We start from the raw sequence: 24,581 nt of genomic DNA, 5'->3' as shown, positions 1-24,581 counted from the left end.
AAGAATTACTTTACTGAAAGAGTGGTCAGGCACTGGAACAGCCTGCCCAGGGAGGTGGTTGAGTCACCATCCCTAGAGGCGTTTAAGAAACGTCTAGATTTGGCACTTCAGGACATGCTCTAGTGGCAGAGATTGTAGGGGTTTTTTTTGGTGTGTGTATGGTTGGACTCGATGATCTCAAAGGTCCTTTCCAACCATGAAGATTCTATGATTCTACACTATGGGGCGTATATGAATAAATTCTGTCTTCTCTCTGCTGTATGTAGGTGTTCATGACTCTGAAAAACTAAGGTATGGTGCAAATCCTCTTAAAGGCCATTGAAGTGCACCATGTAACAGAGAGTAGAGCAGAACCCAAATCCCACATCTTGCCTCCCCTGCATAGCAGGGGGACAAAGTTGTCAGGATCCTTAAATGGCTGTCACTAGTGTGACAGTGTAGAAACTTGCATTGAACAGGCCCTCTGAAGAAAGTGGAGTTTAGCTTGGTCTGCTACCAAGTATTCTGCTTTCAGAATAATTCTGTGAAATTACCTACAGCAGGGTTTGTGCAAGAAAAAAATAGCATTAGGAATTCGTGCCAGCGAAATGTGGCACGTTCAGTATCCAGTATCTCCAGGCATAGAATATTGATGCCAAAGTGAAATCTTAATTTCTTATATTTGACAGAAAGATACACCTAACATACAAAATGTGCTCTGAGGGGAATCTCTCTTGCCTCTTTAGTGCTCTGAAATGTACAGTGGCCCTGAAAACAGTGTATCTTCAGAGTGAATTATTTATGGAAGGCACTTCTGTGTTACATGGGTGCTCATTAGACCAGTAGACTGCTGCTTCTGAGGTTTGCTGCCACCCATACTCAGCCGTGTCCGTCATCTTTATGTCTGTTATTCCTTTATAACTGACAACTAGTTGCAGTCAGATGGCGGAGTAATGGAGCAATCCCATACCACAAAACTGAAAGAGTAAAACGACCAAACTAAACTGTAACAAAAAGTCCAGCACGGCAAAGTTCCAAAGAGCAAAATCCTCTTTCTGTACGAAGTAATACAGTTAGCACCACATGTAATTAAAAAAAGAACAACAAACCAACATTAAAAAATGGGAAATGTTACTTACCCAGGTCTTAACCACATACTTCTTACATGTGTGCTTATATGTTTGAAGTGTGGAGGTTTGAACTTTCAAACATCTGGGCCTTCCTTTTATGAAAAAGAGTGTACTGAAGTATAAAATAAAAAAATAATAAATAAATCAATCACTGCTGTGAACCACTATGCTGATTTCTATGCCAGCTCTTTTCTAGTCTTAGTTCAGGCTACTTTTCTGCTCACTGTCAGAAACAGGTTTAAGCGCAGCATTGGACTGGACTCTGATTATTTTAGGCAATGACCCTTCTTTAATTCATAGACAATTTGGCACAGGATTTGAAGTAACCTGGTTTGACACTGTTTTGTCAAATCTCAGATGTGCTAAAACATTTCTCTGTTCTATAGAATGTTATTTTTTTTCAGTAATTAATATTTCCAGCCTTTCAAAAAAGCCAGAACTGCTTTTTGAGTTTGCTGACTCAAATAGTAACAGAAACAGACTCTAATTTCCATATTAAGAAAGGTGTGACTCTGGACTTTGATAATAAATTTGAATACCAGCATTTGTTATCTTACTGATTAATTTAGCAGGCAAATTCAGTTTAAAAATAAAACTGTTGTGGCATGCACCTTTTCCTTTGACAGGTGCTTGGATACTGGCTCTCCAGGATGCTTGCAGACTCTTAAGTTGTTCAATTGTAGGAAGAAGAGACTGTGTCTAGTTCTAGCTAGGATTTCCACTTCGTAAGAGAGCTGGAGTTCAGGGAAAAGGTCTAAAAACTCTGTGTGGGAAGAGGGTTTCAATACACATAAGCCACAGTGGGAGACTGTGAACAGCAAGTCCACTTTTTTCTGCTGATGGTACTGTGTTGTCAAACTGCACAATTTCATCTGTTGGTGACTGTCACCTTTCTGAGACTCCTCTAGGTCATGACAGCTAATTCAGTCTGTCTGTAGTGTCACACTGGAGAGGTGGCCCTCCAAGTGGCGTGGCCAATTCCTGGCTCGAACGGCCGCATCCTGAAATCTTGATTCAGATCTGGGGGTCAGCTGTGAAAGGCAGGGCCGGCATCGCTTTCATGCTCTCACGTCCTCCTTTCTTCCCCAAGATGGGGTGCTTGTGTAGAACTGGAAGATGTTTTGCAGATTATAAATTAAAGGAGAAGTGAAAGAAAATAGCAGTGAGAAACCTACATCAGCTGTATCAAGTAGCTCGGTGTAAGGAATTGCTATAGTGGTCGAAGTGGTAAAGAAAAGTATCCTGGAAGGTTCATCAGACCAGGGCATAGTCTACAAAGGGTGTCAGGAGTTAGTTATTTTAAAAAAAATTGATAAACCTTGAAAGATACTTTTAAAGCAAAATCTTCTAGCAGGAGAAGAATATACAATATCCATGTGGAACTTACTAGCTTCTCTGTCATCCTCACTTACCTGGTTAAAAAAAATACGTGTCTTTCACTCTTATATGTTGAGATTTTGAATATTCATGGGATTTAAATGAAACTACACATAAAGGGCAGAATGAAAACACATTCTCTTCTCTAGTTGTGTCTAGTTTGCCTGAAAAATATGTTATATTCACTAGGTGTGACATTACTTCTCACAAAACTTGCGTTTTCCTTTGTGGGTGGATTTGTGTGGGTATAATCACAATTCAGCAATCCTAAAATAAAGCCATAAGGTAGCACATTTTCTTCCTTTAAATAGAAACATATAGCTATAAAGCCCAATGATAAGCAAATAGCAGCTGAACATCACATGTCATCCTGCTTTCTCTCATGCGCATCGATGTGATACCAAAATGACATCTGTTAGGGTATTTTTGTACCGAAAATCCCTGAAGAAAGAGCTCTGCAGTACAGCTGCCCAGACTTCAAAAAAGTGTTATAATCATGCTCTTAAATTTTTGTTTAGTGGAAACATACTAACAGTATACACAGGAACAATTGCAGTATGGTGACAAGAGAGTGCTATGTATTTCTCCCTCTGCCAAAATTCACCTGCTTTTATACTAGTTGTACAATGAACTGATTTTCATTTTGGACAGTCTTGCTTTCCTTATACAAACCTCTCTATTTCTTTGTGTTTTGTTTTTTTTTGTCACATCGCAAAATGAATTGTTCCTTAAGAAAAAATGTAGTCATATTCAGTTTTCTATTTGAGCTAAACGTTGTTTACTCAGCCTATTTTGTAGGTGTCTTTGGGTCCAAAGGCTTGGAGCATCATTTAGGCTTGGTACTCAGTTTTGTTGCTGTGGAGACATTAACTGGCAAAATATCAGTAAACATTAAAATATTACTTTGTACTTCTGAGCCATTAATGATCGCTTCTGTTGTCCACTGAACAAATTTTCAAACCGCCTTCCTTGTACTTACTCCCATGGTGACATCCGTGGCAGCAAATTACTTCCCCAAAACAGCGTCAGAGGCCATGATTTGATGCCCTTCTTCAGATTTCTCCATAATATTTACTTTTGTCACAGCAGTTCCCCAAGGTAAGGGAGGAAAAAGGGTTAATGAGATCTGTGGTGAGATCATCACCTGCCCTGTGCTTGCCATATGCTTCTATTCTCTTTTCTTCTTTTGCCTAGACAGGAAATGATCTGAGACCTGGTACAATCTTTGTTTGCTCAGTGGTAGCACGGTGGTGTTTGTCCTGCCATGGAAACTGTTAAGGATTCGTGATAACAGTATTAATACTTGTATGGAAAGTCTCGCACTGCTGGGGTGGCAGCTTTGAGTAACCCATGGTTAAGATCCCTGCGTGGCTTTCTGCACTGCGACTGGCCCTTGTAATCCTGCTTGCACACATGTTGGGAAAGAGGGCTGTTGGCTCCAACCGATGATTTTTTTTTTTTTTTTTTTTTTTTTTAAAAACCAGCCATTGTTCAGTGATCAATACAGTGAACTATATTGATTTTTTCATATTTCTATACATGACTCAACCCAGTCACCATTGACAAGCAAGCTAAAATAGGAGTTTGTCTTTTTCTGGGAAAAAAAATATCGTGGTCGGACTATTTTTGTCTGGTTGGAAAGAGCTGTAAACCAAAGCATGAACTGTTCATAACAGGCGTGTATAACACATAGCTCAGAAAGCCTGATAAATTCTGTTTTCCTATGTTACACGGCATTCTGTTTTAGTTTGGTAGTTTGTACGTTATGCAGCCGTGACAGAACAACATCTCGATGGAAGTCCGGGAGCTGTTCCTAGTCAGGAAACTCTTACGGTTCCTGAAATTATCTTTTGGGTTTTGGGGTTTTTTCTTCTTGCCATAAAAGACTTATGTTCGCCCTCATATCCTGCTTCCTTTGACAGGTTGAGTAGATTATTTGGATCTAAACATTCTGAGTAGCATGAGATGTGATAAAAGCATTGCTCCCGATGTGAAATATTTCATCAGCAAACCTTGGTTTTGAGTTTGTCGCTTTCGTGGGGTTACAGTAGTGGACTACCATGTCCAGCGGGGGAAATAAAGAGTACCCTGAGAGCCTGGCACGTGCTTGTTCCCAGCATAGCCTTCTCACTAAGGGCTGCTTTGTTTTCCCTCTGTAAAAAAAAAAAAAAAAAGTCATTCTGTAACACTGAAGAGTTTGAAATAGTTGTCTTAGCATAGCAGTAGTATAATATAAATGTAATTTTACTTTCTGTATCCCTTTTTAACTAAAGTAAGAGGAAGAAAGGCTGGATGTTGTACTTACTATGCTTTTCTACAGTTGGTTACCAGATACGAGTCTGCAGAGCAGACGGTTAAGCACCAGCACCCAACTACAATCATGTGCCTTGCACTGATGCTTGCACCTTTGGAGTAGCTTTTCAAAGTGTCATGATTCTAAATTTCATATTGCCTGGTGCAAGATGGAGTTCTCAAGCTTTTATAAATCTGCTGGTTCGTATCTGGTTTGAAGAGAAGGCCTCAGTGAAAACAAGCCACCTGGAGAATTTTAACATGAAAAATTAATTTGTTTTCTAGGGTTACACAAGTGGAAAGAAAGTATCTTTGCAAAAAAAATATTGTCTTAATAGGGCCTATGTTTTTTACCCCTAGATTATTTATAAATAGGTGAAAGCTTTTGCTTAAAAAAAAATAATAGTTAAATGTGGACAGAAACCAAATATGGAAAAATTGTATCCAGAAAGAATTTTTTCAGAAATAAAGATTGATCCAGAATTTCCAGGAGTCAGTGGAAAATCTCTTCTCAATGTTGTTGCTTTTGCATGAGACCGTAACGCCTTATTCTGGCAAACTCCTGAGAGCATGTGCTTGACTTTATGTTCCAGACTAACCCCTCTGACGCTAATATGCTGAAGGTAAGCATGTGTTTAGTGTCCTTCACTGGTTCAAGTCCTAAACAAAGGGAAAAGTTGATACAACTGAGCTCTCAGCGTAATTGCAATGGCCGTTTCTGCTACTAGCAACGTTAAAAGGAAAAATGTCTTTCTTGCATAAATATGGAAGTTTTTATGGTTAGAAGAAGAGCCATGTGAAGTCAAATATCACTCGGATGTTTTTGGTAGAAAGTATTGTTCCTACCTGTTGGGTTAGTAGCATGTCTTGGTGAGTTTTATATGCTGGCCGCTGTTTCCCAAATTTGTTGCCTTTCATTAAGTGTGGTCTTTAATGGACAATGTGATAATCTTCAGTCCCTCTGCCTTCCTGTTTCTGTTTTCCTATAATCTGAACACAATTTTAAAGATTATTTTACATATTATAACTATTTTCTTTTCTTTATGGCTCAGCAGGCAGCTGGGAAAAATATACTGAAACATGTTTTTGGCAGTCGTCATGCTGTGATCATAAAAGTTAAAGCCAGGATGAAAGAGAAAGTTAAGTAAAATGCATATAAAAAAAAAAAAGAAGTAGAAAATATGGCAAAGACTGGATAGCTAATACTTTATCAAACAATCCAAGCAGCTTTAAGTTTGTCTTTTAATGCACAAATAGAATCACTTGATAAAAAAGGCTTGTCTTTCAGATTGTTTGATTAAATAAGAATGAACTACTGCATCATAAGGTGTAAGGGGGTTATTAAAGACAGGGAATACTGGGTCACTTCCTAAAGGGTTCCGTTTCTCTCCTTTGGAGTCATGTGGTTTTGATTTTGTTTGTGAACTGTGCCAAATCTGTGTTTTCATATGATTTTGAATATCTGCAAATGCAATTCCTTTGGTTAAAATTAGAAGTTTGCTTTAGATCTAAGAAGATGTTAGCGAACAGAAACATGAAAAATATTTTCATGACCCGGGGATGACCTCCTTGGTGCCCGAGCGTCTCAATGAGGGACATTCACGTGTGTCTGTAGGATGTAGATGCACACATACACACACACAATAGTAGAGTACTGCGTCCACTCTACCCAGTACTGTTCCCCAGTTCATTGAATTACTGTCCTTGATTGAAGAGCCTATTGGATCAGACACCAGATGTTCTTCCTATTTGATTGGAATCAGTATTTCCTAGACATCCGTTTCTCTTCATTAGAGAATTTTTTCTTTTCAAAAAGCCCCAAATGCCTGAAACTTCAAAGTGAAAATACAGCTGTAGGGCTTCTTAGGAGATGCCTTTTGGCTGTATTATTCTCTCCTCTGTGGTCTGGCTAGCTAGCTACTTCATGGCGTCTCTAGCCATGAAGAATGACAGTATGTATGAGAAAAGTAATTGCAGCAATCTCAGAATATTTGTTAATAAATAAAGGTACGAAATGCATGAAATCAGCTTTTAAAAAAGTGCCCGACTTTATTATGCTTTTTCATTATACCTCTCCAGCTTTCTACACCTGCTTAAAATGAAATAAAATGCAATAAAGCTCTAAGGTAGGGCACAGTTTGCCTCTCACTTTCACTGCTTCAGTATTGGTCTGAATTACAGATGTATGACAAAATATTTCAGCGCCTAGTGTTTTAATGCACTTATTAAAAAATATAAATGACTACCCAGGAACTGTGGTGCATACACTCAAACTGATGCCAGATACCACTGATACCAGTAACAAAAGCCCTTTGGACTCTTATTAGTGAAGGAATTTGCTCTTAGATGACAGGTACATTTTCACTCATATGATGTTTTCTCCTGCATTGGCAGGAAAGAGCTTGTCTGATGTACTGCTAGTAACATAAAGGAGAAAGAAAGTTTCAAGTGAGATGAAAGGAGCACAAAAGTTGGATTACTGTAGCTTTTTGTATTGCTCAGAGGGAGAAATAATTCAGCAGTGCTAGGAAGAGCTTCTGATCCTGCTGTTCGTTGCACTTTAATGTGCCTTGCATGTTGGAGGTATAGTGGGTATAATTGTAGGAAACGGCTGTTATTCGCCCTTTTGTGAGGAACATGCCATGTTACTTTGAACTAACCTTTCTGCTTGCACTGAGAATAAGCCCTGGGTAAGTTCATTTTACATCAAATTGCACAAGGCTCTATTGCGGTACATAGAGCTCATTATAAAATACCTAGTCGCTCAGCCACCGGTTCACTTTCTGCACTTATAGGTGCTGTTCAAGGATGGGATTGCGATTTCCATTGTCCTTGACTGTAGACCATATGGAGAACAGGTGCCCTGCTCTCCTGTCTCTTAATGCAGAACTGTCTTCATGCTCTTTGGAGGGAAAACCCAGCAGAAGCTCTGAGGAAAGCTGAGAAGATACAAAGCTTTTATGTTTGTTCCCTATATAAGGAAAAAATCGGCCTGTTTTTAGGACATGAGAATGTGCGTCCCTGGGCAGACCTAAAAGCTGTTACAGATTTTTTTTTTTTGTGAAGCATTTGTTTCTGTGCTATGAAGGCTGTTCTGTATCTTGCAGCCATACAGCTGTGCTGTGGCTTGCAGTGTCGGGGTCAGTATCCATATGAGAATTTTTGTCTGAAGCTCCTTCATCTAAAGGCTTTTCTCTTGAAAGCCTTCTGGATCCACTCCCATCTCTACTGAGATAAAGGATTTGCTGGTTCAGTCGTCTCCATCATTATTCTTGAGTCAACAAGCTGTTATATGATTCACTTCTTCCTCTTATGCACCAAGTTTGATTTTATTAGCCTCTGTAGCAGTTTAGCTTCCTCTCCTTATACTGTCTTGCTAGGAATCATCACTTTTTTTTTTAATGCTTAGGATGACATGGGGGACACTTTCTAAAGGGTATCCGTATTTCAAACATGTGAGTGTGAAGAGATAGACCCCCTCCAAGCATCCAGGTCTGCATTTCTGCCTAAACCGGCTATAAATAATTCATTAAGGTTTACAATACCATTTTAAAATAAAATTTTACATACCATTGAAATGTTCTGAAGCCCAGTGTGGCAACGTTTGAGATGTAGTGTTGGACTGCCAATCTTGATCACTCTGTACGCACTTAACCTTTTTTTTTTTTCTGCTGCTTCCTACAGACCTGACTTAACTGTTGCTATCTCAAGAACAAGTACAATCAAGCTTTACTGCTGGTTATCACATAGCACTCATACCTTAAATGCAGAAACTTGAGAGAGTATTAGCTGCTAAAATCAGGCTGGAGTTGAAGTGCAGCAAAAGAACAGATATCAATAAGCTACTTTTTAATCAAGATTTCATATAGTTTACCAGGTTTTTAAGCCTACAGTGCAGCTGCAGTTTTTCTGGTGAAAAAAACCACCCTAACTTCTGAAATTACAGAATTCTGTTTTTTAAAATTCTCTGTACCGAAAGGGTGATGCTGAAATAGTTTTAGGATTAAAAGAAGTTACCTGGGTATTTGTTGGTTTCTGAAGATATTGACATAAATCACGTAATTTATGTTCTGATGTAAATAGTGTCCTCTCTTAGTCATCACGAGTCAATCTTTAATATGTTTTTTTCCACAAAGGAGCGAAGTAACAGCATAATTAGCTTTCACAGTTTACCTATGTCTTTCTTACTGTAATTTATTTTAAAAGGACACTTTATAACTCTTTCTGTAAACCCCATGCCCAATAATCACAGAAGCTATGATCAGTAAATATTAGGGCTCATCTAAGCAAGGGGAGCTAAATAAATATGCCAGCACAAAAGATGCTCTTATTCTCTAACACGTCGTCTACATGAGGGACTTGTTCCAGATGTACATTTATGGGGAGATTTTATCCCTCTCCATCTGTTAGCAATGACCAATGCACTTTAGCATCATCTGTCTGAATCGCAGATCTGCAGCCCACAGGTTTTTTCACACAGTGTCACATTGTGACAACACAGCAGTGGAATAAAATGATTTTCTAGTTACCGATAAAGAAGGAGCATCCAGTATGTGGAGTAACAAGTGCCATTGCCATGCCTCAGAAATCCTCCTGGAAATCAAGGGAGGAAGTCTGGGGGCTCACTGCTAATTATTTCTAGATCCTTAAGCACAGAAAATATATTTCCCAAGGACCCAGACTGTCCTTGCCATGGGAATTGTAATCCTTTTCAGTCATAAATAGCTTTTCTCCCTGGAGAGAAAAAATGCAAAGAGTTTTGGTAGGTGAAGGTGGGTTCTGTGAGTGCGCTTCCTTGCACATACTGGTGCAGCCCTGAAAGCTGCCCGAGCTCGCTTTCCTCCCGAACTGCAGCCTCGCAGCAAGTACCGGGACGTGATGCTACAGAGGGGGAACTCTGGCCTGACTTTACACCCTCAGCCCTCTTCAGATTTGCTTTCTGCTCTGGGCACTGCTGGGGGAATCACTGCGCCCGTCAGTTCCAGCCTGGAAACAGCGTCCGAGCGCGCTCGTGTCTGCGCTTACGGGCTTTTGGCCACCCATTTGGCAGAGGGAAGACACATGGCAATGTTGAATTGGGCCTGTATATCTTTCTGGGAAAGAATTATTTACATCTTTTCATTGACTTTGTTTGTTTGTTTCCAGTAAAAAGGGAGAGCTCACTTTTCCTTCTTCACCTTATTTGTCCAGTATTTCTGCCTGCCTCTTCGGCTTTAGAGAGGATCTGAATATAAATTGGTTATTTCCGACTTTTACTTCTTCTCTTCATGAAATCAGCATGAGGAAAAGCAGACCCCAGTTGTGTCTCCTGCTGGTAGCAGGCATTTGAACTAGTTTTGCTTTGAAATTTCTTGTGTATTTGTTACATGCAAAAGGAATGAGATAGGCGAGCTCAGTCCTTTTGAAGTGCTCTGATTGCTGGCAGGTACTTTCGTAGATGAAGTGAGAAAGCAGATTCTAGAGTTTGCTGAGGAGAGAAAGCTTGTTAAGTGAACTTGATGAGGAACCATCATAAATACGTGTCTAAATTATGTATCAACTTTCTCTTCATCAGAACGTCTGTTTTCATGATGGATTAAAAAAGTATCTTTGCTCTATGTGCCAACCAAAACTGGAGGGATACAGTAAGTGTCTTTGAAATGAAAATTCACTTGGTCATGCATAGTTATAAATGGAAAAGCCCCCTCTCTTACTGAGCACAGTGGAAAAGATGAATTGAATCAGTTGTATCCCACACCCAGCATCACAGCAGACAGAGAGAGAGCTGGGCTACGGAGATGATTAGGGGACTGGAACACCTCTCTTATGAAGAAAGGCTGAGGGATTTGAGTCTCTTCAGTCTGGAAAAAAGACGGCTGAGGGGGGATCTTATCAACACTTATAAATACTTAAAGGGTGGGTGTCAGGAGGATGGGACCAGGCTCTTTTCAGTGGTGCCCGGGGACAGGACAAGAGGTAATGGGCACAAACTTGAGCATAGGAAGTTCCATCTAAATATGAGGAGGAGCTTCCTTACTTTGAGGGTGGCAGAGCACTGGAACAGGCTGCCCAGAGAGGTGGTGGAGTCTCCTTCTCTGGAGACATTCAAAACCCACCTGGATGCGTTCCTGTGCAACCTGCTCTGGGTGACCCTGCTCTGGCAGGGGGGTTGGACTAGATGATCTCCAGAGGTCCCTTCCAACCATACCATTCTGTGATTCTGTGATCTGTGTCATCTCTGTACTGACAGTGTCCTCCACAAAGAATCCCAGGGGTACGTTTTGGTCTGGGTTTTTTCCTAGCAAGGAGAGGAAAAACTGGGAGGTGAAAAAACTGTACCTGTCTCATACTCTACCACAGGCTGGTAAGGGTGGTTCAGGACAGTTCATTCCAGGTTTGGTTTCTGAGGAACCTCACCTTCAATGCTGAACTAATGATACTTGGCTGCTGTAAGGATGTAATGAATTCTGTAAATGCAAAGTCCTATTCAGTTCTCCTAGAGCATGAAAAATGCAATGCAATGTAAAACTAATCTGGTTAATCTGTTTGAATATATAGATGTTTATTTGTTACTTCCAAAATTCTGATGAATTTTAAATCTGCTTTGAACTTCAGAGAGCACTTCTTAACACATTTACACAAAACCAGGGTTCTGCGCACATCACATTTCAGTGTTTCTTATTAAGTTAAAGGTTTTGATTAAATGAGTAAACTTGTTTTGCTTTGCAAAAGATTTATTATGATTTAAAGAATCATGATCAATTCTACTAGATAGTGCCATCAGCTTGCGCGGAGTAACACAAAGCTAGAAGGGAGAAACTGTTCTGCTCTCTGGTAAAGCAAGTGGGCTTTACCCAAAAAACCGAATTAGTGCTATGCTGTGCAACGCTTCAGTGTAAGCGCAGGGTGCTGCGGGAAGATCAGCATAGGGATGTGCCAGCGCAGAGCTGTAGGTGGGGAGCGGAGGAGCCGAGCAGATGCTTTGCCCACTTCTCGTGGGTGGCTGTGCCAAGTTCTGTAACTGCCAGGGTGAGGGTGGGCTGTTGGAAACCTGAGGGAAGCATCGAGTCACGCAGAACCTTTTTGGTGGAAATAACTGCCTCGAGCATGAGGTAATCTGTCTGGAGGATTTAATTTCCAGCGCAAAGACATACAAGATCCTATTTTGAAGCCCAACTGACAGACTTTATGCTTGGTAGAATGCAGATCGCATCTTAATTTGTTCGTGTCAAGGCCAGCAGAAACATAGCTGTTCTTTGTGTGCTTTCACTTGGGTTCAATGTGCTGTACAGATGCTGCTGTTAACTTTAAGTGGTAGTGTTTCAAATAATTAAGAAAATTTCCCGAAAAAAGCTTGAGACCAGTCTTGAATCATAGCTGTTAAAAAATGCATGCATTTATTTAAAGCAGGAGCTTGCCAAAAGATCCTTGATTTTCTTTTCCTCTTGTTTTCTTCTCAGTGTATTTTCTAGCAGTTAGTGGTAAGAAAGTGAAAGATTTGGATTTTTCAAAGGCCTCCGTATTGACCCATTTTTGCTTTCGTGTAAGCCTCCTGTGAAACTTTCCAGTGGTTTCTCTTTCAGCAAGGTTAGACCAACGCTACGTCTTAGTATATGTCAACCTAAAATTATATAAGGCCTATAGAAAGATTTAGAAACTAATCCTGCATTGCAGTTCTATCTTTCAATGCCATTTTCACACAAGTCATGGAGATCAACATTTCTATTGAAATGCTGTTGAGGCAGGTTGCAGACATTTTCTTTACAGGTTGTTAGAAATTTGAATTTCCTAATTGTTTCACTTTCTGATCACACCTCCTCATTTATTTTTTTCTTTCCCTCTCTTACTTTTCTTATAATCAAAGGAGAAACCTATTTTATAATCCTTGGTTTTCCATGTAGTTCATCTCCAGGGAATTTCTTTCTCTTTGAACTACTAAGAAAAATGTGGAGCATAAGCAAGTCTTCAATCACATTTAATGAATGAATTTCATGCCAGCAGGGGTTCTGGTATTTTCCATGCCATTTATCTACAAGAAAAGTTTACTGGTTGCCATATTAAAAATGATAAACAACTATAAGTAATCCAAAACACTAAATCTGTTATTTCAGAGACGTTACTGGATTTTCCATGAGAAATACAGGAAAGCAGAAGGATTCCAGTTTTTAAGGGTCTTTGAGGCTGACTTGCAAAACAGTTCATTAAACACTTAAACTTTCCAGTAGCTATTTTTTTCCTTCCATATGGCTTGCACTTCCAAGAGTGAACTACTGTACTTTTCAAAGTTAACTGCTTGACATTAGACCATGACTAGTGGCATGACATTACCTTGACTCATAGTATATGTAATTAGTAGGTGCTAAACTTTTTGTCCCTACATTTTAGAAAATTACCGTCTTTACTGTACAAATACAGCCTGACCTGAAAATGGCAGTGGTTAATCATCTTTAATTGGACAACCTGCCTAATATTAATCATGTACACGCTGTTCCTAGGAAACTGCAGAAGACCTTAGCTGACAGTAACTACAGAAGCGAGTGGTGACATTTCACAATGTTTGTCAGGCACCAGAAAGGCACGACATTTTAAAATACTTCTTCCTCAATCATTTACCAGGTTGTAATGTACCACACAGCCAATCTAAGAGGGATGTAAAAGCCTTCTAAAAGCCATAATGATGTGATGGCTGAGCTTTCACCAGAGATACTGAGATATTTATAAACTTGATCGCTGCATTTAATTTCTTATGACTTGCCCCAAAAGATGTTAGTATACACCCATTCATTTGTTGTCACAAACCTCTGTATCTGGGATGAAATTACATTTCAGCATTGATAAATGTCATGCTCACATTGTTACACAAGACAGACTTTTTCTACTGTGAGTGAGAGATTAGTTTGAAAAGTTATTGTCAGAAAATGAATAAGATTAAATAAGAATTTTAAATATTCAAGCAATGTAAATACTCATCTATGTTTGTCATATCTTGGACCATGGGAATTCATTAAAACAGTTTTACTTTTTTTGGGGAGAGGGTCAAATAAATGAGAAAAAATAGTTATATTTCTTCATGCTGCTTCTCACTTAAAGCTACCTCCTGTTCTCTGCAGTGGAACAGGAGTGTGTCTACTTGTTTGGAGAAACTGTTTAAAAGTTCATCATCAAATTGAGATTTACTGAGTCCTTTCATAAAAAAAAAAATAATTCTGTGAGGCAATTACAATAACAGAATCCTATGAAGGGTGATTAAGCTCTGCATTAAATGGCTCATGAAGGATTAATGGGAGGAGCAGCTCTTCCTCTAAGTAGCCTGCTAGCAACAGGTGACTGAAGGCTGTTTTCCCCATGGGGTGGGCTGTTCTCCAGAGAAGACTGAAGCTGTTGGAGATGGTGTGGCAGGAGATATTCAATGAGTAGACCAGAGCACCCATAAAGTGAGGAGTGCTGGCTTAGGGACTGGACAATTGGCATCCTCAGCGTTTGAGGTGTCTGTGTCAGCCCATGGGGTGGAGGAGAAGGAGCTGGTTCCTTTGGGAGCCTAAAATGATTAGGAAAGGATTCCAAAAAAGTTTTCCAGAAGGTATGCCCTGAGCTGCAGTTTTTACTCTAACATGAAAGGCAGAAATGCAAATGCAAATTAAGGGCTTCATTACCTGCAAAGCCAGCAGATACAGTAGCCTGTGGGAGCTCCCTTGGCTTTTTGGGCACTGTGATGGTAACTAATGACTTCAGCAGCATTGTCCCTTTTTCCAGAATGGACTCCTTAACTTTGCCCATGATAGGCATGGACAACTAATGACCAAACTGCTAATTCCCCCGCAGCCAGCTTGTAGCATTAATTTGTCTCCCCTGAAATAAACAGTAAAAATCGAGTTTGTTTCTCTTGGAGCAGCTGCAAAGTTTAGATAGGAGAATGACCCATTTTTTCCATTGTTCTGTAGATGTAAATTACACTGTTGAAATGATGAAGAGTTTTCCTAAAATTGTTGGATACCGCATGAAATTTAATATCTTCTGGTATTGAGCAGAAACCCAGTATTTCTTCGGTTGCTGCACCCAGGGGTAAAAAAACGGCAGCGCTGGCAGAGAACAGGTCCCACCTGTGTGGACCATGCAGCCTTTTTCTCTGCAGCCAGAGGACTGATAGGAGATGGATTCCTTTGCTTCAGAGAAAGGAGTAGGAAGATGCCCAGGGGAGCTAAAATATGAACACAAAATTAAGTTTTGAAATAGGGCTGTTATTCAGCTCTCTATTATCTTTCTCTTTTCGTTCCTTTGTGTTCGCTTTTAGATTAGTTTTTTTTAACTCTTGGTTTGTTAGCAAAACTTGGAGTTCTGCTGACGCCTCACTGCCAACAGGATTCTTTGTATACTGGTTTCACGCTTCATGTTATAAGTGATGTTATTTTTTCTTTATCAGTCTAAAAATGGTCGTTGTTTCCTTTAACTGAAAATCACTGTCTCTTGTTTTGTGGTCTAGGGAAGTGCTGCTTTCCAGACCGATTCCTCCGTGCCACAATGGCCAGTATATTTGACTGTCCCTCATTATTCTTCCTGAGGAAAATGGGGCTGATTTCTTCAATTGCATTTCATAGGAAAGACTTTCCATATTTCCAATGACTCTCTTTACCTTTTCCTGAACTCCTTTTAGCTTTTAATGCTCATTTGAGATGGGTCATTACCACTGAAGATACGCTGGAGATGAGGCCGGACTCTTGGTTCACTATGGACCCTGTGCCTGTTTTCACAAACCTTTCTAAACGCTGTTAATGATCCTTTGGGGAGGGGGGCAAGCAGTACTGTGTAGGAAACGTATGTTTCTATTTCTTCATTTGACCCAGGCCTTATAAAATTCAAGTGGAAAAGCCAGGGGGTTAATGCACAGGGCTGGGAATCAGGAGAAATTATTTCTCCTTCAGGCTTCCTTAGTGATGTCCGAGGGAAAACCACAAATGCAGAATGCAACTGTGTTCGTCCACAGTTCATACGCGTACTGCAGTAACAACTTTGCCTGTTAGCTTGTGAAGCAGTTTTCCCGTAAGTAGCATCCCAGTATACATATGGATAAGTATTCATGTTAATTCATAGTAATTATGAGACAGTGCTGCGTATTTTATCAAATAGTATCCATCTATTTTAATAGGATAGGGTTGATGGACAGGGTTGATTGCATGGTGTTGGTGATCAGACCTCTTGCATTCCCTGGTATTAACAGATAAGAAAAAACAGTAAATAGGAGTTCAATGCTAAAAGAGGAAACAGAGGTTGTTAGTCACTGTAATGGCATTGTGTGTATCAGATAAAATGAAGCTATTTCACTGAAACTAGAAAACTTTTTAATGTATCTAACTGACAAAAAGTTTCAGGGATGAATCCATATGTGCAGAAACATTTTAGCTGGGAGGAAAGAAGTCACGGTATTAATAGCCCTGTGTCTGCTAGCATCTTATCACTGGATTAAGGTTAACAAGCACAGACTGAAGAGTCGTAAGTAGATACGTCTGTGTGCTTGATTAGCAATTATTTAGGTCTCGTTTGTGTAATACACTTCCTGGCTTGAATTTGCCCCTGTGATAGTGCTAAAGGCTATTGCAAAGTGTGTTCAAAGACTATTCAGAGCACGTAATCAGCAGAATGTTTGATAAAACTGTTACAGCTGAGGAACTGCATTTAAAAAGGAAAAGGATAAGGAAAAAGGGCTTCAACTCAGAGAACAGCATATTCTTAATTTTAGTTCCTGGACAATCCTTTTAATCTCATTCAGGTGTTTATATTATACTAAAACCTTTCTGGAATCAGGGCTCAAAATGTAGTCTTTTAAAAGGTATATCCTTCACAGCTCTGTAAGACCTCTCTCGTGTTTTTTCATGTCTAGGGTCATGCGAATGTGACTAAAGAGCAATTTGGAATATTGGACTGCTTATTTATATATTGAATAGATATACGAATGTATAGGGAATATATATTAAATAAATAGTATACATGGAATGTTATATATGAATATACAAGATATATTAAATCAACATTAAATATATGCGTAATCATTCCATATATGTATTCATTAATGTATGTGGAATGTTTATGTATATATTTAATACTGGACCATTTATTGGACTATTAAATGGGAAAGATTAATTTTGAGTTTAGTTATTGTACTTGCTTCATAAAGTCTGAGCTGAATATTCAAAGCAACTTCTGAATAAGACTATTCAGATCATTAGGATCAACAGCTGTTCACTGGCGGTGCTTTGGTAAAAGAACTGCTGTTTAATGCATGTGTAGTGTGATAAGCTTAGCCTAATCTTTGAGAATATATTGAAGAAAAGAAGCTCTGTTAGTGTTAGTTTATATATTTAAAAACTACCTGATCAAGACACTCTTTTGTAGTATTGAGGCATCAATTGCATTAGGTCTCAACAGTAATAATGTTAACAGTTGTGCTTAGTATTTATTTTGGCATATTGTGTTGTCCTCTTTTCTTTTCTGCCTATTCTTTCTCTGCCTTTGGCAAACAGCTGAATATAAATTATTATTTGTTTAGCTAGAGTTTAGGAAAAAAACAAAATCCACTTTTCTGAAGGAGCCTTGTTACCTTATTGGGGATACTGTGACCAGTTGATACCCACATCACAGGTGTGCTGTATGGTCTAGGCCATGGGTGATTTTTATGTGTTGTTCTAAGACATGTTCTTCTTCCTTCTTGCAGGAGAACCAGAGTTTAAATATGTTGGGAATATGCACGGCAATGAAGCTGTCGGAAGGGAGTTGCTCATCTTCTTGGCTCAGTACTTGTGTAATGAATACCAGAAAGGAAATGAAACTATTATCAACTTGATCCATAGCACACGTATCCATATCATGCCATCTTTGAACCCAGATGGCTTTGAGAAGGCAGCATCCCAGGTTTGTATATAAAAATAGTTATCAATGTCTATGTCAACCTTAGGATCTTAATGACACTTGGACTAGCATTTTTACAGGTACATGAACTCTTGGTGGTGACTGTTGACTGGAACAGCATAACTGAAGTATTTCCTAATAGTACAGTAGGCTTGTTCTGTTTAACAAGGAGGATTTCATGCTTGGGTTTTCAACAAATAGCCGTCTCTCTTGGGAGTGAGTTTACTGTATTTTAAATATAATGTTTATGTTTCATGCGTAGTCTTTCATCTGAGTTCACTGACTGAGCTGCTTCCTAAACAAGTAACTTCTAGTTATACATGATGTTTCAAAAGTGGTAGAAGAGGGAAAGTTGATGTTTCCTTTAAGAATATTGTCATGTAAATGCACTTACATGATTTAGTCACATTCATCAGAGCTTGATCCCAAAACAAGCAAACTTTGTGAGCCACCTTTTTAATATGAATAACTTCGATTCTAAATTTCAGGTACTTTAATTAAGGTATTAGTCAAGAAAATTTAGCATGTATTTTAGGATGGCAACTCAGTCAAGAAACACGTAATGTGTTAATGCAGAATTAGCAAATAGAGGCCAAATAGGATCCTGTTTTACAAAGCTTCTGGTATGTATTATGCATTTATTTTTTAAATTACTATGGAAATGTTGAATCTTTTTTGTGACTATTTGTTTGTGATTAAACAAATGTAACCGTATTAAGATCTTTATTTAACTGATTCTCATGAAGTCTTTAAAAAAAACTCCAAAACGACAGAACTCTTTTTACTCATACCCAGTCGTATGTCTCCCTCTCGTGGCAACGAAGCAGAAGCTGTCCTCAAATTGGTGCAGCGTTTTACTTCTTTGAAATCTCTCTCTGTAGAGATACCATAATAATATTATTTGAAACTTTTGCTCCTTAGTCAAAGTACACTTGCTTTCACATGTTTGCCTAACATTTGATTTATACAATTTGCTTCAGTGCTGCTATTCTAACTTTGAAGTATCTTGAGCCTGTACGCAGTGTGTGACAGTAGATTCAATATACCCCAAGATTAAAAACAGTAATCAAATTAAACCTACTTTATGCAGTACTAAAACCTTACAGAGACCAGCTAGGGAAGACTGTGCGTTCTGAAGGCATTTCCTTAATGCAACCCAAAACCTGTTTTAGGGAATTGGCTTAAAGAAAAGATTTTTGCAAAAATTCTCACTGCATCTTTATTCAGTGTCACCATTGCAGTGAAGGAAGCTGACAGACACCATAAAAATAAAAATCTTAGGTAAATAACAGTTAAGGTCCTTCTTTACCTTGAAGCTATTTAGAGAAATTTTGAAACAAGTGCAGATGTTCCTTGTGGCTGGCTGAGAAATCTACAGCTGCTCTGAGGCTCACTAAGATAAGGTCTGTAATTCATGAGCATGGGCATGAGGCAATGGGGAAAAGCCAGGTCTCAGGGGAAGACTCAGCAGGCACTGGAAAATCTGATGCTGCTGGTAATTTTGCCCATCCTTAGTCCAGATCTGCCGCTATGAGAATGATCCTCTCCTCCGAGACCCTCAGTGAAACAGAGGTTGGTTTTGTTCCCACAGAGTTCTAGGAAGAAATAAGGGTGACTCACCTCTTGGTGCTTCAGAAGTTTTTACTTCCACTTGATTCCTCCTTATTCTCGAGAATGTGAGAAATAAACCCATGATTTGAATTTGCATGGCTAAATATACCCGTATAAAGCTTGATATGTAATCTCCTGAATCTACTCATCTCCCTTCTCTTTCTGTTCCCTTTTCTCACTCAGCCCGGTGAACTTAAAGACTGGTTTGTAGGCCGAAGTAATGCCCAAGGGATAGATCTAAACCGAAATTTCCCTGATCTTGATAGAATAGTCTATGTTAACGAGAAAGAAGGTGGCCCGAACAACCATCTGCTGAAAAACATGAAAAAAGCTGTGGACCAGAATCCTAAGGTAAGTAGGGGCTGAGTATCGGGTCACTTACGTGCCCATCTCTTCCCTTTTATGCAAGCAGACATGTAGCAACCTTGAAGAGATGTGTGTATGATCTTTACGATTCACATTCTTCTGAATAGTTTGTTCATTTTGTTAAATTTATCCATCTGATGCTTCTTGAATTTTTTCTCAAAATGGCTTGCTGTAGTAAACTCTTTTGATCCACATTGCTTAATCCTTAGACAATTCCTCGCTCAAAACATCTTTTATTTTTAAGGCGAGAGATTGTGTAGCCTTCTGCCTTGATTTGAAGCTATTCTTGCAGATATTCTGCATTTTTACCACTGCCAGAAATTCACTTGTGTATCGTGCTTAATTGCGTTGCTGGCTAGATAGCTATTCTCACATACAATACATGCATTTTTATTAAGCTTAAGCCTTAATTTACAGGCATATATCTGGAGGGATTTTTATCTTCTTGTGTTTACCCTCAGAGGAGGTTCTGGAAAATACAGTGTTGTGAGTGTAGTCCCATAGGATTGTGGCCTAAATAACCATATTCTATCTTCAAATTCAAATTATTAAATGAAGTAATTTTACTTTCTGTGCAGAGAATAGCCTACCAACGTTTATTTTGAATTAGTTTGTTTTCCTTGATTTAAAATTTTGTAGGCTTTTTTTTTTAGCCATAATGGGAAGAAATATAAGATTGAGATTGCTTTATTTGCTGTCTTATTCTCAACTAATTTACACCAGTTTTAGACTCATATTAATCTACTTAATTTGTAATTATGAATCTGATGTAAAGGACTGATTTTGTTCTCTCTGAAGCCAAAATAAAATTGCTGTTCATTTAAATGTCTTGCACAATATATGTGATAATAATTAAGCCCACTATACATAATTGAATAAGTTTCTATGTTGAATTATCAATTTGTAACTGCTGGTAATGCCATTTTGTTATAGCTCGCTCCTGAAACAAAAGGTGTCATTCACTGGATTATGGATATTCCCTTTGTGCTCTCTGCCAATCTTCATGGAGGAGACCTCGTCGCAAACTATCCTTATGATGAGACTCGGAGTGGTATGTAATAGAAGTTAACGTGAAATAGTAGGAGGTAGATAGAAATCACATTCTATGCTTATTTCACTGCAACCTAAGGTCCACTTTGTAAACATGTTGTTGCCTTGTAATGACTTATTTTAGCATATTAATCACACGTTCAAAGCTAGTCGCTGTATGACTGTGTTTTCTAGTTTTGAAGATGTTAGTTTGCTTCAGTAGAGTTACATCACAAAAATGATGTAATACCTGAGGGAATCGTGGTCCCTCAGATATTTTAATCATGGCAACTTAGCACTTAAATTAGCTGGGGCTGTTTGTACCCTATTAACTGAAGCACGAGAGATGTGCCTAGGCTGCCTGAATGATCTAAGGCTTCTCTACTTGCACCTTTAAAAAGTGACTTTCTGAAAGCGGTAGTGTGCTAATAGAAATAACTATCATTGTTCCCACTTTCTCAGTATTGGTTCTGTATAAAAAGGATCACGTTGTGGCAGACGCATTATTATTTAGCACACAGCAATATTTGTTTGTTTCTTCTGCCACTAGGGGATGTGCACATGACTGAAATGGTTATAAGATGATGGTATTGTTTACGATTGTCTTCCTTCAATCTACTTTCTCGCAGTCTAATTGCAAATTCTTTTAACATCAGACCGTAAAATTCACTAGGGAGAGACCTTTTTCTATGTACTGCGTGTACTAAGAAAATATCTAAACCCTAGAATAGTTTAGATTTTGTAGTGCGCTTTGAAATTAATTATTTTCATAAATATTAAGATTGGTATGAATAGTCACCTTAATAATTGCCTGTACCAGGTTGTCCCATTGATGAAGTATCGGGGAAATGTTAATGTTATTAAGATAATGCTATAGTAGATAGGGCACTTACTCAAGTACAGAGAATTTCCAGGCACAGTTCTGCTGTGCAGTGCTGGTAGTCTAGGTTGTGAGCCCAGTCGGTATGACTGCCCTTTTAATAATCCTTGTTCCTGGACTGCTTTTCCTCCCTAGGCAGCGCTCACGAATACAGCTCCTGCCCCGATGATGCCATTTTTCAAAGCCTGGCTCGCAGTTATTCTTCTTTTAATCCTGCTATGTCTGATCCAAACAGACCACCGTGTCGTAAAAATGACGATGACAGCAGCTTTGTGGATGGAACAACTAATGGTGGTGCATGGTACAGCGTCCCGGGAGGTGAGCCCCACTGCGTGGGGGTTCAGCGTCTCTGGTGGTTGTTTTAAGCTTGAGTTTTCACTAGTTTAATTACAGACTGGAATACTGCAATTAATTCACAACTTTTGGTGTGGTTAAGGCTAAATCAGAGAAAGATCACTCACCACAGTGCATTTACACAATCCCATAAAGCTCATCATGATGCCTATTAAAATATTCCTCTTTTATTGCTTTTTATACAGTTTCTCCACACAAGGTTTGCAAATTTACTAGTTCTACGGTGGGTGAGTGATTGCCATTCTATCATGAGAGCTTAAGAGTTGGGTTTTTTTTTTAATTAAAAAAGAGTAAAAAATCCCCTGGTAAGCCCTAATGAGAGAGAGCAGGCTACTGACTGTTCGTTTTAACCTCAATACTGAAAGTGTCCAACCTTGAAAGAGGTGGAGAAGCCTGATTTTGCGATGGTATTGGCAATGGGCGTTTGGCTTTTGATTTCCATGTGAACAAAATCCAGCCATGAAGATAATTGCATCTCCATACTTTGCAGCTCAATTAGTACCTGACTCCTGCCCAGGTAGTGTTCCCCTAGACTTTGGTAGAGCCTTCCGTGCAAAGAGGAACAGCAGAGCTCTCATCATCGCATCAATGGATAATTTTCCAGGAGAAGTCTGGAAGAGTAGCGTGAAATGAAACATATCATTCCTTTTTACTAAGAATTTTGATATATCATTTTCTTTGTAAACTGAGGCAAAAAAGGTTTGGGGATAGCTAAATTTTTCAGTCTTCTGTGTCTGCTAAACTGAGACAAAACTTTGGAGCAAAAACTGAGCTGGGGGTTTCTGAGCTAGAAACTCAACTACGTTGGAGTGATTTTCCTGTGCATTGGCTTTGTGGTTTGTACCAGATAACTTGGAACACACGTACCAGTTTTATTGTTTCCTTTCCTCTTAATATTCAATTACAGTTTCTGAATGAATTTTAAGTTTTTACATGGAATAAGTAGGAATCTCTCAAAGCATTAGGACAGCTTAGGTGGTAGCCGAGCTCTGCTCCTGTTACAATAAAGGGGGCACTAGAAGAGGAAAATAATTAAGCTCGTATAAAAAAATTAGAAGCAGAACAACAGCTGGTAGGGCTCACACAGCCAGCAATTGCCTGCTTAAACTTAGAGTTGTTATTCCCAATCTTCACAGGAGCAGCATGTTTCCTCTGCTGTAGTACCACAGGTACCAGGGACTGGGTATGAAATGAAATGTTGACATTTCTGAATATGACTAAAAAGCAAAAATTTCCCTTTGTGTGAAGCTTTCCACATACTTCAAATTGGAACCATTAAAACACCCTTGACAAAACAGAGTCTGCATAATTTGAAAAAAACCTCAATATAAACAAAACATTGAGCAGTTTAATAGTTAATTTTTGTTTCAATTCAGTCCAAAAATCATCTTAATGAAATATTAAGTATTAACTATAAAAACATGAACATATTTAACTTCAGCTTCTTTTTCCTTAGGAAAATGCTATAAAAAACAGTCTTTCCATTGTTTTGATGAAATGCTTTGATTCAGACTAAACTGCACAAGCCAAAGGCACATTTTTCCATTGGAAAAACTTGTAGGAAAGTTGAAATTATTTCCTCCTTTCGGATCTTACTTTAAGTTAGACTGCAAATTCCCCAAGCGAGCCCTTTTTCTCATGTATTTGTACAGAAGTTAGTAGACAGAAATCCTAGTACTAACCAGGATCTATGACCCTAATATGGTACAGCTAATAAAAAATAGAGAGGCAACAATGTACTTTGGACCATACAACATAAGTCTATTTTTTTCCCCATGTGTAGAAATCAACTGGCAAGCTGTGACTTTTGAACAAAACCTCCATGGTAATGTTTGCCACAGGCTGACTTAAAAAAACCAAAAATAATTCAGCAAAAACAGTTCTGTCGTTTCCATGTCTAGTGCTAAGGAAAATAACTGAACATTGCTTAGCTCAAGTGAAAATTTTCTTGGAAGCTTTAGTCTGAAAATCTCTGTCTGGAAACTGAAATGTGGCATGTGAGTTACCTGTTGTATCAGTGACCTCTTGCTATCCGTATGATAACGCACTCAAAGTTAGCAGTGGCATAAGCTATTGAGAAGCCATTTGTATTGCTTTAGGAAAAGTATTTCATTGTATATCCTTACCAGAGTTCAGAATTTATCAAGAGGAACTCTCTGGGGACCTTGTCTCCATGGGATCTGCTCCGATTTGGAGCCAAGGTGGTGCTTCTCCGCCTTTGCACCTTTGGGTTGCTGCGGGCTGTTCTGGGTCCTGCGAGGGGGCGAGAGTAGCTCAGTGTCCTATGGGCATCTAGAGGTTTGGCTGGCATCCTTGTGTGATTTCCCTGGGTTGAACAGAGGCAAAACAAGAGGCCTTGCCACAAGTTTGTAGAGAAAGGAGGAAAACTGCAGCAACGTGACTGGGAATAGAGATAGAAAAGAGGTGAGAGTAGGCACCGGAGCTGTGTTTGGTGTAGAAAGGAGTGCATGGCTTTAGCAGAGCAGCAGTGAGGGAAGGAAAAAGGGGAGAGTAGAGGAAAGCTGAGCCAAGTGAGAGGGACTTTGCTCTCCTAGATGCCGCCTTGGACAGTACCTATTCAGACCAAGAGCTCTGACCTAGGAAGGGCTGATTTTTCTTCCTCAGAAATTACTAAAGTTGCTGTTGCCCTGTAGAGCTTATTATGGTGCCTCCAGTTATGTTGC

At 39.1% G+C, this 24,581-nt stretch overlaps 1 protein-coding gene across 1 annotated transcript in view; it reads left to right on the top strand.

Moving 5' to 3' along the window:
* The window catches only part of CPE (carboxypeptidase E), a 64,012-nt gene that overhangs the window by 26,496 nt on the left and 12,935 nt on the right, over positions 1-24,581 (top strand). The window contains exons 3-6 of the mRNA XM_054203142.1: positions 17,464-17,660; positions 19,452-19,619; positions 20,568-20,685; positions 21,679-21,861. Of these exons, the coding sequence (XP_054059117.1) occupies positions 17,464-17,660; positions 19,452-19,619; positions 20,568-20,685; positions 21,679-21,861 (666 nt within the window). The remainder of the gene's footprint in view (positions 1-17,463; positions 17,661-19,451; positions 19,620-20,567; positions 20,686-21,678; positions 21,862-24,581) is intronic.

This window comes from Rissa tridactyla, chromosome 5 (genome assembly GCF_028500815.1).
Source record: "Rissa tridactyla isolate bRisTri1 chromosome 5, bRisTri1.patW.cur.20221130, whole genome shotgun sequence".
NCBI classification, from domain to species: Eukaryota; Metazoa; Chordata; class Aves; order Charadriiformes; family Laridae; genus Rissa; species Rissa tridactyla.
This window is presented reverse-complemented; position numbering and strand designations above follow the sequence as displayed.